The 14480-nt window shown below is 47.2% G+C and overlaps 1 protein-coding gene across 3 annotated transcripts in view; it reads right to left on the bottom strand.

Annotated features, from left to right (window-relative positions):
* CENPC (centromere protein C) overlaps positions 1-14152 on the bottom strand; it is a 78403-nt gene extending 64251 nt beyond the window's left edge. For 2 of the 3 annotated variants that reach the window (XR_009459882.1, XM_059722179.1), the window contains exons 1-5: positions 13896-14152; positions 4903-4967; positions 4156-4238; positions 3430-3532; positions 3062-3335 (exon numbers count right to left, since the gene is read on the bottom strand). Coding sequence is in view for 2 of the 3 variants with exons in the window: in XM_059722179.1 (XP_059578162.1) it covers positions 3062-3335; positions 3430-3532; positions 4156-4238; positions 4903-4967; positions 13896-14152 (782 nt within the window). In the remaining variant the exon portion in view is untranslated. Of the gene's footprint in view, positions 1-3061; positions 3336-3429; positions 3533-4155; positions 4239-4902; positions 4968-8746; positions 8794-13895 lie in introns of all 3 variants that reach the window. The other variant, XM_059722180.1, reaches the window with a different exon arrangement.
* Between the last annotated feature and the right edge of the window lie 328 nt (positions 14153-14480).

Raw genomic sequence — 14480 nt, 5'->3', positions numbered from 1 at the left:
ATGTTTGGGATGACAAAACTATTTTTTTTTAAATCAAAACATGGTACACATGTGCAACTAATTTTTTAAAAACTAGTCTCAGCTGTGATACAGTAAAAGCTCGGTTATTCAGCATCCTTGAGGAATAGGGGATGCCGGTTAATCAAATATGCTGCGTCCGGTGCACCAGGGGTTTCACTTCCTGGCATCAGTGTGCCGGGGGACAGGGAGGGGACCTCCATGCAGGCTGCTCTGTCCCAGGCTGTGGTCCACAAGGAAGAAGTGGGACTCGGCTCGTGGCAGCAAAACCAGAAGTGGGACTTCCAGTTTCGCTTTTGCCACGTCCCTCAGAAGGAACAGTTGTATTGACAGATGCCGGTTCGTGGAGCATTCCAGATGGTAAAGTGCTGGATGTCACAGCGTTTGCTGTAGTATTAGAAGTCTGAACGGTCGTAAGTGAATTAAGCCAATTATTTAAGGACACCCTAGGGAAAATTTTCTAAAATGTGTAAATGAAAGTCATTTGAGCTTTAAGTTCCTACTTAGCTAATTCTCTTTCAAATGGGACTTTTTTTTACCTAAGCTATTTTGAAAATCTTCATGCCCCTTCTTTCACGTTTTTAGAACTCCTAAATTTCATCCTCTTCTTCCTCCTTATTCATAGACTGGAAGAGAAAAAACAAGGTTTCCTACTTCTTCAACTCCCAAAAATTTAATTCTCAGCTTTGAAAGAACCGTGTCCAAATGAAGAAAATATTCTTTCTGCACTTGCAGAACAGGCTACTGCTGGAAAAAGCTGGTTTAGCACTTCAACAAATTCTAGCTCCAGGTGCTTTATTAGAGACTTCCACCAGTGCAGTGCTGTGATTTTCTTTAAAACATCCTCAGGACACACATCCTGCTTGAATGATTCATGTCTAGCACTGAAATTTATTATGACTGATGGGTGATTAGTAGATGTCCTGTCATAGCATTGTCCTCTTCACCAGCTAGGCATTTAACTTGGTACTTTGTGTTAAGGACACAGCCAAAAAATGAGGTGGAGTAAGTGCCCGATTCATCCTCTTCTTTACTGCCTACAGTTTAACTTTGCTGTTGGGTATTTCTTGCTTTGTTTCTTGAAGTTCTTTCCAAATTCCAACGGCATAGGCAATATGGCAGCAATCTTGTGGTAGTTTGTTTAAGGCTATGGAAATAGGTTTTAGTGAATTCAGCATACCTTCAAAATTTCTCTTTAGTCCAATGTCGACTACTCTAGCTGTGATACTTTCGTCAATTTTGTCACAATTTTCCTCACCAAATGGTCATCAGAATAAGCCAGTTCTTAATGAGAAGCTCAAAGCAGTCAACCACTGAATTCCACTGCAAATCTTGGAGGAGATTTAGCTTGGATCCCCCCCAACTCTCTTCAGAGAAGCTGAAGCTAAATGGTTGTTACTAGGGGTGCACCAATAAATATTTTCTTAGCCGATACCGATAGCCAATTACTAACCAGGCAGATAGGCCGATACCGTGCCACTGGGGTCCCTCCAATGGCACAAGGCCGGATCGAGATTGCCAGAGCTCAGCCTCCGGACCTGAGGATACAGGGATGGTCCCCAAACCCTGGCCTTCCAGTCCCGCTTCCCCCGCACCCCAAGAACTTACCTATACCCTGTAGGGCCTGATTTAAAACACAGTGCAGCTCACACAAATGTGGCTCCTTTACTCTTGAAGTTCCCCGCATGTCCCACTACTGCTGCTTGGGGCTGTCAGCCCCACCACATGCAGCACGCTCCTGATGGCCAGTTTTGCAGTTACAAATATGCCGGTGGTTTTTGGGTCTCATCCAATCAGCAGCAAGTAGTAGGACGCAAAAAACACAGCTTATTTGCACCTCCCGGCCTGCAGGAGCAAGTGGCAGGGCGGGCGGGCGCATCAGCCAAATCAGTGAAGGGGTGGTGCGCAGGGAGAACTCCAAGATTAAAGGAGCCACCATGCCACAAGTTGTGCCATGATTTAAAGGACCCCCTACGGTGATGTCTGAGGGGGAGGGGGATTGAGGACACAATGAAGGGGGCACAACTCTGCACCACCCCTGCCTCTACCGCTACAGGGTACTGGCTCCTGCTGGGCTGCAGCCTCACACATCCTAGCAGCTCTAACTCCCCTAGCAACCCGTTGACCCACCTAAGAGCCCCCCAGAAACCTTCTAGCAGATCCCCCACTTAGCCCCTGGCGACAGCCCCAAGCCCCATAGTGGGGAGCCTGCAACCTACCTCCACTCCAGCCATGCCAGGCTCCGTGTTCCACCGTCTGCAGCAGCTACCAGGCCCTGGTTCCAGCCACACTGCAGCCTCAAGCCCCACTGTCAGCACAGAAATCTGGGGGGGCACATGCCCCCCTCATCCACCTCTCCCAAAATATCGCCAATGAACTTACCAGCATGGAGCTGCTCCCACCACTCTGCGTGGCTGTGCTGCTGGCCAGGTGTGTGTGCATGCTCACATGTACATGGTGCCCCCTGCTCTGCAGCCTCCAATCGTCTGCCCCCAGCTCCCTCCACCACCAAGCAACTCCTGGTAGGCTGGAACTCTCCCAGCCTGCAAGGGCAAACCCATGGTTTCCCACTTCAAAGGGGAATATCTGGGTGTTTCTCCTTGAAATTGGAACGTCTGTGACTTTCTCCATTAAAGGGGAAAATCTGTGTTTTTCCACATGAAGTGGAAAACCTGGATCCCTGGGTATAAGGTTAGTTAGTTCTACAAAATGAAACAAACACACCTTATTGACAGGGTTGCAAACACACACACACCCCTTAAATTCCCCTGGAGTATGGCAGTTACAGATTAATTCCTTCGGGAAGAGGAAGAATTTAACTAGCTTGCCCACATCCTGGGAAGAGTACCTAAAACACTAGACTACTGGATAACATGAAGTACTATTACTTCCTTCCACCCCCCCCTAGTTTTGTTAAACTACCCTGAAACATTTTACTAGCCAACATTAATCAAGTTGTGAATTCAGGTCAAATTTGATACACGATGACAAACTCTTCTCTTTTGCAAATTTAAAAATCACCAAAAAGTGCAGCTTTACTTACAAGCATACAGGAGACAGTTTTGCTTCTTCCAAAAGAACAGGTGACCCCATGGCCACATCCATATCCTCATCTTCAGAAGTGTCAGCAAGATTTTGACTTGTGGTTTCAACATCTTCTGAGACATCATCTTGCTTGCTAGAAGCAACGAGATCCTTAGTGTCCGTAATGTCATTGTCATGTGAGCTTTTTTCTTCTACCACATGCTGCTTTGTTTCATTAGAATCAATGTCTTTAAGTATTGCAGATTTCTGATGTGTTGCAAGTGACTGTTCTGCTGTAAGTATGAAATGGTATTAGCTTCAAACAAAGAAACCCAAAAACCTGTTTCCCCCCCAAAAATGTAATAGTTCGAAGGTAGTAGCACTAACCTGTGCTGTCAGCTGTTTTTACTGGAGATAGAGTTAAAGATGGACTACCAGTAAAGGTCTTAGTCACCAAGTCAAATAAACCTGAACTTTTCTGCAATATTTTCTAGTGAACAACAGAAGAAGTAGAAAAGGAAATGGCTTCATACAACAACAATAAAAGCATTTAGCACATAGCTGTATTTTATGCTCTTAATCTCATCTGAAGTTACATAAAGAAGACTTTATCACATTTCAACACTTCTATTTTCAGTTATTTACAGACTTTCAATAAATTATTAAGAGTTTCTGCATACTTATTGTGTTGTTTGACGATTCAAGTCCCAGCTCTGGCAATAACTTTCTGGGAGACCAAGAGCAAGGTCCTACTTCTCTACATCAGGTTGAATTGATTCAAATATTTCATTTTTGAATAATTGAAATCTACTTCAGGATTTGCAAAACTAGATTTCAAAACTTGCAAGCAATATTGCCCCTTCAGAGTACACATCTAAATCAAAATTCATCTTTCAAAGACTTAATTATACTGCCTCCATCTGCTTTTATTCTGTCATGACAACCACAGAAAAATAATTTTAATGGTTGCAATAGAGGCCTAAATTATAACACAAAAATATATAAGCTGACTGCACTCACCAGTGCACATACCTGAGCCACAAACAAGCTTCTTTAGTCCAATGGAAGGAAACCACAATAAAAGAAATCTCCTTACAAGTTACTGTAACTTACCTCTTTCTCTTTTTGGATTATATCAATGGGGGTTGAGCATCGTGTTAGGTTTGGAGAATATGTTGTAATATCATCAACACAACCTAAAAAGAAAAAGTTATAAATATAACAAGATAAATAGTACATAATTTTCATCTTTTAAGTACAGTACATTTTCAGTTACACAGAATCCTTTGGAAAGCACCCTCTGAAAGCCATTCAGACAGCTGAATTCATTTGGATATGTGAAGCTACAGCATCCTATGAGGAATTATACTTGCCACTGCATGATGCATAATGTAAAAACCATACCAGCCTTAACACTACACAAAACAAAAGCTGCAGAAAAGAGTTTGCTACGCAGTAATAGTTACAAATTACTGTATCAAACTTAAGAGTAGAGCTGCATTAAATAAAGCATAAGAAGAGAACAATTTGTGCAGTTTTCAGATGTTTTAAACCAATGAATCCCAACCAGACCCTGGGGTGCCTTGAGATCCTTTCAAGCCAAAAAGCAAGTGAAAACAAAGAGCAGGCATTTTCCTCAAACGCCTGAAGTCTATCAAGGGGTGCGCCTCAAGCCTAAAACGGTTGAGAACCGTGCTTTAAACAAATCATTTTGTTGTCTGCACTGTGTAGACACAGTGCCAAAAAGCAACAAATAATCATACAACTACTCATTTCATTAGGTGCAACTGGTGAGAGGGTTATAATTTATTCTTCAAATAACAACTCAAAGAGATTAAAAGACAAGAGTTAGAAGCTTACTTCCAAAACGATCTTGTATAATTTTCAGCACATTTTGGCCTGGCAGAATGTCGATCTGCTGCTTACTACAAGAAACAACAAGGAAAAAAATGCATTTAAAGAACTGCATGAAATAAAGGTACTCAATATTTGTATCCAGTATGTACCACACACCCCTACAATTCGGAGCTGTTATGGTTGTTATTATTATAGTATAATGCTATATCACTATTAGTATCATTTACAAGTAACATGATTATTTTATGTTATATATTTATATAAACTACTAGCAAATTGGCCATCATGACTGGTGGGGGGGCAGGCAAGTGGGGTGGAGCATCGCCACCCAGCACCCCGCAGTGCTGCTACTCTGCTTCTGGCCCTGTACACACCCACACCCCGCATCTGGCCCTGTGCGGCCCTGTCCCCCCCTCCCCACGTCTGGCCCTGTGTGTCCCCCCGACCCCACACCACTGCTGGCTCTCAGGAATGGGGGGAGAGGGGGAAGTAGGGGGAAGCTTGCATGCAGCAGTGGCCAGTGGCACCCAGCATGTCCCCCCTCCCTACCTTCCCGCTGCCCTCCCCTCTCTGCCACCTGTTGTCAGGGCCGGGCAGCACGGGCGGCGGTGGCAGCAGGGGGGCAGGGAGGTAGGGAGATTGGGGGGTGCAGTGGTGGTGGGTGCTGCCAGCAGACACTCTCCCTTCCCATTCCCCCTCCCACTCCCCTCCCGCCCCTCTGCCTCCCCCTCCCTGCCAACTGTTGTTGGGGGGGACCTACAGAGGCTCCGTCACTCCCTCTGTCCATAATGCTCCAAGCCCTCACAGCCAATCAGCACGTGCCCTCTCAGCGGAGCATGCCCAGTTGGCCCAGAAAGTTACAGACAGACAGACACACTACAGCTTTTATTATATCTGAAATATGTATTACTGCTGTTGCATGGTATTTTATATCATCTTCACTGTTTCCACAAAATATGTTCCATTGATTCACATTGTGCATAACTGGTAGTTTTCTAGTATGGTATAACACAGGGGTAAGCAAAATACAGCCTGTGCACCAGATCCACGCTCAGTGGACTCCCATTTCATCTGTCCATCTCCCATTTCACAGCAGGCCCTGTGGTGGCAGCTCCTTCTGGCTGCCACTACCAGATCCACCCCAACTGCCAAACATCCCAGCCCACCTGCCCCATACCCACATTCAGAGGGGGCGGGACCCAGGCAGACCAGGTGTGCAGCCAGGCAGCTGGGATGGGACCACAGCCAAGGGCAACACAGGTATGCAGAGCTGGGTAGACCTCAGGATCTTGGGGCAGTGACAGTGCAGGGCTCGGGCCAGAGCCAAGCCACGATCCGCTGCCCACACGCCCCTGAAAGAAGCACAGGTTCCATAGGCAGCGACAAGCAGGGAACATAGCGCGGCTTTTCTCCGACCCCATGCTGTCATCATCACCCCAAGATCCCAGGGCCTGCAAGGAGACCAGCCAGGAACCACCTGGGCAACTGTCCAAGAAGCCGTGCGTCAGGCCCAAGCTTCCTGGACCTGCAGCCAGTGCCAGATCATTTCAGTGATGGCCTCTTACAGAGCAGTTGTTGGCCAACATTGTGTCTGAGCCACCCCCTCACTTCTGGACCAATCATTCCCATGGTTTGTGGGACCCACAGATGGGTAAACAAGCCAAAAAGGTAGTGCACCCCCTGTGTAAGATTCTTACTTGTGTGACTGAACAACTAGTATTTCAGCTCAGCAGCCTGTGTTTTTGTTATTTTTTGTTCAGCATTTGTACTACAAGAGCACCTACACAGCCAGGCTTGTGTGGTGCTGGAAACTTTTGGCCTTGTTTTCTAGGTGCCCAGACCTGGGTTCTAGAGCCTAATTTCCAGCCAAGTTGGACACCATGGCTTGGTACAGACATTTAAAAAGCCCGAGGCAGAATCCATCTAAGTTACGCAGCTTTGTGTAAGCGATGTTGTTTAGATCAATAGCAACCAGAAAACACATTTGCCCTTTTAGTGGGAGGTACAAATCTTAGACTGGGTTCCACCATTTTTAAACCAGTCTACACATGCTGAACTGACAGGCAAGATATGAAGGAGCTGAATAACATGCCTGCAAAGCTTACAATGAGCAAGGTGACTGATGGAGAGCTCCTGCATGCCATAAAGGTTCACAATAGCCAAAGGACACCTGAAAAATCTATAAGGTGCTCTATTCTGTGGACAACCTTTGGCAAACAAAAGAGCATTGCCTCTTTTCTGCAGCGAGAGAGACAGCACATCTTCCTTCCTCCCCCCCAGCCTACAAGAAAGGAAGCAGCAGGTGTTGACAGAAACAACTTTCAAGAATAGGAGGGGCACAAGGGGAAATGAAAAAGTACAAACTGGAAAGCCTCTTGCTCTGCGCAAGGGCTGTCCAAGCTCTCAGGATTCAGCAAATGTACCAGCAGGAACCACACATCACAGAAGCCACAGCACTACCCACACTTCCCCAAGTGCAAGCTCCCGGTCACTGTGTAGGTGGCCAGGAGGAGCCTGCGAGCTGTACATTACCCAGTTGAACAGCTCTACTCTAGACCTAGCACAGACTAAGGAATAAAGAAACCTTCATCATCTTGCAAAAATGGCAACAATGCTAGCTTACTCTTTTGTTATAGCAGATTTTTTACTGAACTGAGCACTGATTTCCCAGCAACAAAACTTCATGTAGCCCACTCAATATCTCCCTCACCCACATCTTTCCAACAGGTGAAATGCATGTTCCAAGATCCTGGGAGCAAGGGAGAGACTATCAGCAGGACCCTCGAGTCACGGTTAGTGCAGAGAAGACACTGGCAGCTAACAGGCACATGTAAGCTTAAGGTTGCTTGTACAACTTGGCAATCCTTTCTTGAGTAACTACTGATGCAATCACTCTTCAATTGTTAGTATCTGATATTATATTTAATTAATCTATTATTGTTATACAGTCTATACACTAAACGGTAGAAGCAGCAGCAACATAACATTAAGCAGTTGCTTTGTTAACTGCCAAAGAATCTCATCAGGGGAAAAAAAGGTTTTAAAAAGTTGGGTGGGATTTTTTTGTTAAAGAGTTTAAATGGGCAGATTTAAGACTTTTTAAAGAGGACTGGGGGGAGGTGGAAAGTGCAAACGATACAACTAGCATCATAGGGATGGGTGAAAACCCCCAGCTCTTAGTGCCACGCTCTGCTTCCCATCTCCCGTCACCCATCCCTCCCAGGGTGGGCAGACCACACTGAATCAGCAGCAGCCAGGTAAGACTCTACCCAGATCTCAGGACCCCCTCCCCTACAGAACTCAGCAGCACCTCCCACCCCTTCCAGAACAGAAAGAGGGGACCTGCCTGCTAACACCACTGTCCCAGGCCAAGCCCAGCAACTTATACAGCTGCTGCTCCCCACAGCTCCCCCCAGTTGGGATGCAGCAGGAATGACCCTTGGACTCCCCTTGCCCCCATTATAGAGACCGCAGCAGCAGCAGGCATATCCCCTCTTCCTACACCTGTTCCCTCCCCTTCAGGTGTTCCCTGCTAGCCCTGGGGCTTGAGCTGTGCCTCGCCACAATCCCTCCCAATCTGAGCTCTATTCCTACCCAGGTTCCACAGGGTCTTAGGCACCCAATGCCGCAGGAAACTGGAGCCACCAGCATGTGAGCTGCACAGTAGACGCAGGGTGCAGCTGCACCACAGAAACCCCCACAGATCTGACCTCATTATGCACCATATGCCAAAACCAATTTAAAGGGTTACAATTAGAAGCTGTGATATTAACCTCAATATTAACCAAAGTTACTCTCCAAAATATTCAGTTCCTAAGAACCAAAATTTTAAATCTAAACACATTACCTTTCTCCATTGCAGAATCTTGCTCTGTAATCTTTTTTTAAATGATTCTGTTAAAAAAAAATAGGGATACTGTTTTACCAAACACATTACCATTTGAAAAGAAAAAGAAAACAAACTTCTATAAAGGCCCCCACACTGAGGGAGGGACTAGGGCTGGGGCAGGCGCTGCGCAGCTGTGACAAAGCAAGGCACAGGACAGAGCCACGAGCAGCATGTCCAGGTGCGCAGCACCTGCCCCTACACACATCTCAGGAGGGCATGGGTGGCGTGTACCCCACAAATCTGTGCACAGGGCAAAGGCAGTATGCTACTGCGGGCTGGGGCCAGAGCTGCACCAAGCTCTTCCTGGAGGAGGGGTTGGGCCTGGGCTGTCCTCAAGACGGGTGGTAGCACTGCTGGAAGGAGAAGATAGGGGGAGGGGGTGTCACAGCCACCCCAAAATTCCCAATGGCCCCCACTCCCAGCACCACTGCTACCTGCCCTGAGTGTAGATGTAGACCAGCCCAGCCTCCTCGCCGGAAAGAACCCGGGACCAGCCCCAGCCTGCAGTGGCAGCCCACTGGTATCAGCCCAAAAATCTCTATTGGTGCACCCCTATGGAATAGTCAGCCTGATTTTAATAACTGGAAAGCAATCAATATGTGAAAACCAGGAGTAAAGGTTGATCAGTTGTACCCAACACAGATTTCTTAAGAGCATATCAGGAAAACTAGTTTGGTAGACAAAAGAAATGAAATGGACACAGAATCATCGAAAGTTAGGGTTAGAAGGGACCTCAGGAGGTCATCTAGTCCAACCCCCTGCTCAAAGCAGGACCATCTCCAACTAGATCATCCCAGCCATAGCTTTGTCTAACCAAACCTTAAAAACCTCCAAGGATGGAGATTCCACAACCTCTCTGGGTAACCTGATCCAGTGTTTTACTACCCCCCCCCTTCTAGTGAGAAAATTCTTCCTAATATCTAACCTAAATTTTCCTTGCTGCAACTTGAGATGGTTGCTCCTTGTTCTGTCATTTGCCAGTTCTGAGAACAGTCAATAACACATAACACACTTGGACTTCAGTAAGGCTTTTGAAATCATATTCTTACAAGTAAACTGGAGAAATGTGGGCCAGACAGAATTATTAGGTGAATATATGTTTGGCTGAATAACCATAACTAAAGAACAACTATAAAAAGAATGATATCAAATGGCACGAAGTTTAAAATGGGGTCTATAGTGGATCTAGTACTGTTTAGCATTTTATTAATAACTTTGATGTCAAATAGAGAACTTCCTGACGAAGGTTACAGAAAATACAAAGCCTTTAGCCTAGCTACTGCCACTATCCCACACATCCCCCCCATCCCATCCCGAGGCTATCAGTCCAAACTGAAAGCAAAGCATGGAAAGACACTTGATCTGAGCCTTCAAGAGGCTGATACTACACATACCCTAATCCTAGCCCATGGTGCTCTAACAGTCCCAACCTTAACCCGAGTGCTGTAATCCCTTAGCAGCTGAAACCCTAATTTTAGCCCTAGCCCCAGAGTCAAGAAGCCACAACCCAAACTCTAGACTGGGTTGCCTTACAATCTCTACCCCTAACTCAGTCTCTTAGATCCATTCAAAGTTGCAACCCCAAAAATGGACCTCTGGCAGTCCCATCATAATGCTCTCTCAAAGAAGCCTACAAATCACAAACCTAACTCAAGCTCTGCCAGCCCTAGCACATACAACTCTAGCCCAAACTCCAACCCAAGCCCAAAGAGCCCTACTGGCAACAACTGTAACCCTAACCCTAAATCTAACTGCTACCCCACCCCTAGCCTAAGGGCCCATCAGCTCCAACCACACGTACAGCATGATAATCCCTACCATACACCACCTAATTCTAATTTGGGGTGCACCCTCAGCCCCACCACTAACTCTAGCTCTGCGACCACTAGCAGCTGCTACCCTAGCTTTCACGGTCTAATCCAAAAAAAGGGTCATCTGGCAGCTCTGCAACCCCTAGGAGCTACAACTCCTAGCTCAAGCCTCAACCCTAACCCAAGTCATAGGAAGACTGAATATATTCTGGGGTATAAGAATTCAAAAATAACTTGGTAAATTAGAGAATTGGATACTAGACAACATACTGAAATTTAACAAAGAAAAAAGGTGAGATGTTACACCTAGGGAGGAAAGCCAAATATACAATATGGAACAGGAGATAATTGACTAAGCAGCAGCATGGCTGAGAAGGATTTTGGGGTTTTGATGGATCACAGACTCAACATAAGTCACCACTGTGGTGCAGTTGCAAAAAATAAAAAAAAATAAATAAAAAAAAAAAAAAGAAACAAATACAATTTTGGGCTGCAAGAATATTGTAAAAAAGACACAGGTGGTGAGAGTACCACTCTATTCAGTGCTGGAGTAGGTCTCCACTGGAATACTCAGTGCATTTCTGGGCTCCACATTTTACGGAGGATATATATAAACTGGAAAGCATCCAAGGCAAATGACAATGACAGGAGATGGATATAAACTATACAAGGAAAGGCTGAGTGAACCGGGGAAGTGGTGGTTGCAGATGGAAGTGAAATTCTTGGGTTTTGGGGTGCTGTTTGGGGAATCCTGCCTGTGGGTCATTTGTTTATTGTAAGATGCTCTGAGCCTTTTGGATAAGAGAGACCTAATAAGTTAATAAATAAGAAGAGATTAAGAGGGGCACAATAGCATGCTAGCTCCCTCTAGCATACCTTCCTAGTATGCATCATTCTGATCATGCTCTGCAGTTGAGTTCTGCTGCCGCTGCATCCTTACAGCTAATTTTTGCTTTTAAATTTTATAAGACCTGGGTCTTTGCATTAGATTTGTAGTCTTATGGTCCCACAGCCCCCATTAAACTGTAATCTGTATTTGATTGGCAAGCAGGGTTATGTAATGCCAGACCTCTGGTGATTTCTCTACTACTCCTTTTCTTAGCAATGCAAGAGGGGAGCCATTGGACCATCAATTTCTAGTAGGCTGGCCAATACCTGGCTCTGATGTTAAGGCTTTGGTCAGATATTTTTTTTCTACAGTCTTCAACATTATTTGTTTTGCATCTTGGCTTGTGTAGCCATTAGATTTTGGTGCTTGAGGCAAATTCCTTCATGCCAAGTGGCAGTCATGATGAACACAGCATTGTCATTTTGTTTTCTGTACGCACTGCATCAAGATTTGACTTGACACCCTGCCATTGTGGCTATTTCCTCACAAGGCGTCATCTCTGTTCTTCCCCTAGTGTAGGCAGAGAAGTTTAGGAAAAACTAATGTGCAGCAAATGCAGTTGCATCATCATGCTCTAGCCCCATCAGTATAACTGCAGCATGGCATTTGCCAGCGGTCACCCCACAGCTGCTGGCTGAGACAGGAGTGCTGAAAACACCTTGCTGGCATCCCACCACCAGACTTGGGTGCAATTCAACCTTAGGCTGGTCTAAAATGCCTCCCTTGCAGCACAGGCTGGCAGGCAGCATTTCCTTGCCAAGAACTACTTTGGTGGATGAAGGGAAGGCCGTGGATAGTGTATCTGGACTTCAGCAAAGCTTTTGACAATGTCCTGCATGAACTTCTCAAAGAAACTGGAGAAATGTGTGTTGGACAAAACTACTAAAAGGTGGATAGATAATTGGCTCAGTAGCCACAAGCAGAGGGTAAATATTAACAAGCCTACTTCAGAAGGACAGGAGGTTCTAAGTGAAGCCCCACAGGGTCTGTCCTGGGCCTGGGTAGCAACTGCTAAGTGGTTCCAGAGGTAGTTAGTGGTGGGGCTGACAGTGCGCCCCAGATTAGGATTACGGATTATCACGCTGCATTTACGGTTAGAGCTAATGAGCCCTCAGGCTAGGGTTGGGGTAGCAGTTAGATTTAGGATTAGGGATGGAGCTGGAAGGGAACTGTGAAAAAGGCTTACGGCCGAGTAGTAGGGCTCTCTGGGCTCAGGTCTGGGTTGGAGTTTGGGCTAGAGACGTAATTGCTAGGGCTGGCAGAGTTTGAGTTAGGGGGTGGGTTGATACAGTCCTGCTGGCCATTCTTAGGTTTGTGACTAGTAAGGCTCTTTAAGAAAGCATTATGTTCAGACTGCAAGAGGTTGTCGTCCTGTGAGCTTCCAACCATTGAGATCCTTCCGACTCGCGCTCCTGTCCTCCAACACGTTTGCAACCTTTCCTAGTTTCATGCTGGCCACAAATGTGCTCAACAAGCTTTCTGTGACAGCCTTCAAATCACAAAGAATCTCAGCGGGTCAGAAAACTGAGCAGAAGCTCTCAGGGGGACATTCAACGCAGACAAGCTCAAGGTGATGCCTTGGAGAGCAGTCAGAAGCACAACCAGCATTGTCAGATCTTAAATATAAAGTTATCATATTGGAAGCTCAAAGCTTTTGTATTTACTGAAAAACTATTATGCACCAAAAGAATGTCCAAATAAGTATGAAATGATTATGCAAATACATCTTATTATTTCCTTCATATTGCCCACTGTAAGTCACCAGTGAGTGAGAAATGGGTCATCAAAGGTGAAGCGTTTCTGTACTTTGAGGCAGGCCATCATAAGAAAGTACTAACAGCAAACCCAAAAGTCAGTTAAGGCTCCCCGAGAGTGACTGGGGTTTTCCATCTGCTGCATCAACAAGCTGCCTCACGAATAACTACATTTTGAACACTTTTTCCTCTAACTGATCAGACAAGGCTTGAAACTATCGTACAAATACGATCATTGTCGTACACCTGGCAACACGGAACACAATTAAAGAGAGGCTGGAACAGCAGTACTGAGAGAACAGAGGGTGCGGGGTCCCAACAGGCTCAGTAGGAGTCAGATGCATCGAAGCGAAGGGGGCGGGGGGCGAAGTCACAGAAGCACTAGGGGCAAGAGCGGGCCGACAGCAAGGGCAAGACCAGTTCGACAAGGGGGGCAGGGCAGCGCTTCAGGGCCTTAACCCGCGCAGGCGCAGAGCGCAAGGGCCAACGGCGCCGCCCTCGAGCAAGTGCAGTCACGGCCCCCGCGCGCGGTTCACAACGTTGCACAGCCCCTCGGAGGCGCGAGGACCCGCGAGCCCCGTCCCCAACCGTCCTCCACGGCGTTTGAAATGGGGCGCCGCCTCAGGGTCCCCCGCCCCGGCCCCTGCTCTCACCAGCGCCTCTGCCATGTCGCCGACAGCCCTGTCGCCCAGCGCTGGTGCCGGGGCCGCCGCCTCTGAAGCCTGCGCGCCCGGCCGCTCGTTCGAAAACCCAGCGCTTTCCCACTGCGCATGCGCCTCTCCTCCAGGGGGCGGTGCGCAGAAGCCCATTGGCTGAGCGCGGGGCCGGAATGGCCTGTCACCAGAGCCGTTTCCCTAGCCAGCCGTCCGCTCAGCGGGGGGTGGGGGGGAGTGAGGAGGAGGGTGCGCATCCGCTAAGTCGTCCCCCCCTCTCTCCCGGCTGAGCAGAGAAGAGGAGAGGAGGGAGGAAGAGTCGCTTGTTGTCTCTGTGGAGCTGGGCGGGGTTTGGTTTGAGGGGGCTCTTGGGCTTCCGCAGCCTAGAGGTAAACTCCCATGCTCATTTGCATGCCTGCCTGTTCACGCCCACCCTACCCCCCCTTGCACTCCTGAGCACTCACACCAGCCCTCTGTACCTCCTTGGCATGCTCATGCCCAAATTCCCAGCACAGGGTTCCTCTGTGCAATTAACACGCAGCCCTCCCCGCATGGGCATCCTGGCACCGCGAGGCCCTCTCCTCT

Source organism: Alligator mississippiensis, chromosome 2, assembly GCF_030867095.1.
Source record: "Alligator mississippiensis isolate rAllMis1 chromosome 2, rAllMis1, whole genome shotgun sequence".
NCBI classification, from domain to species: Eukaryota; Metazoa; Chordata; order Crocodylia; family Alligatoridae; genus Alligator; species Alligator mississippiensis.
This window is presented reverse-complemented; position numbering and strand designations above follow the sequence as displayed.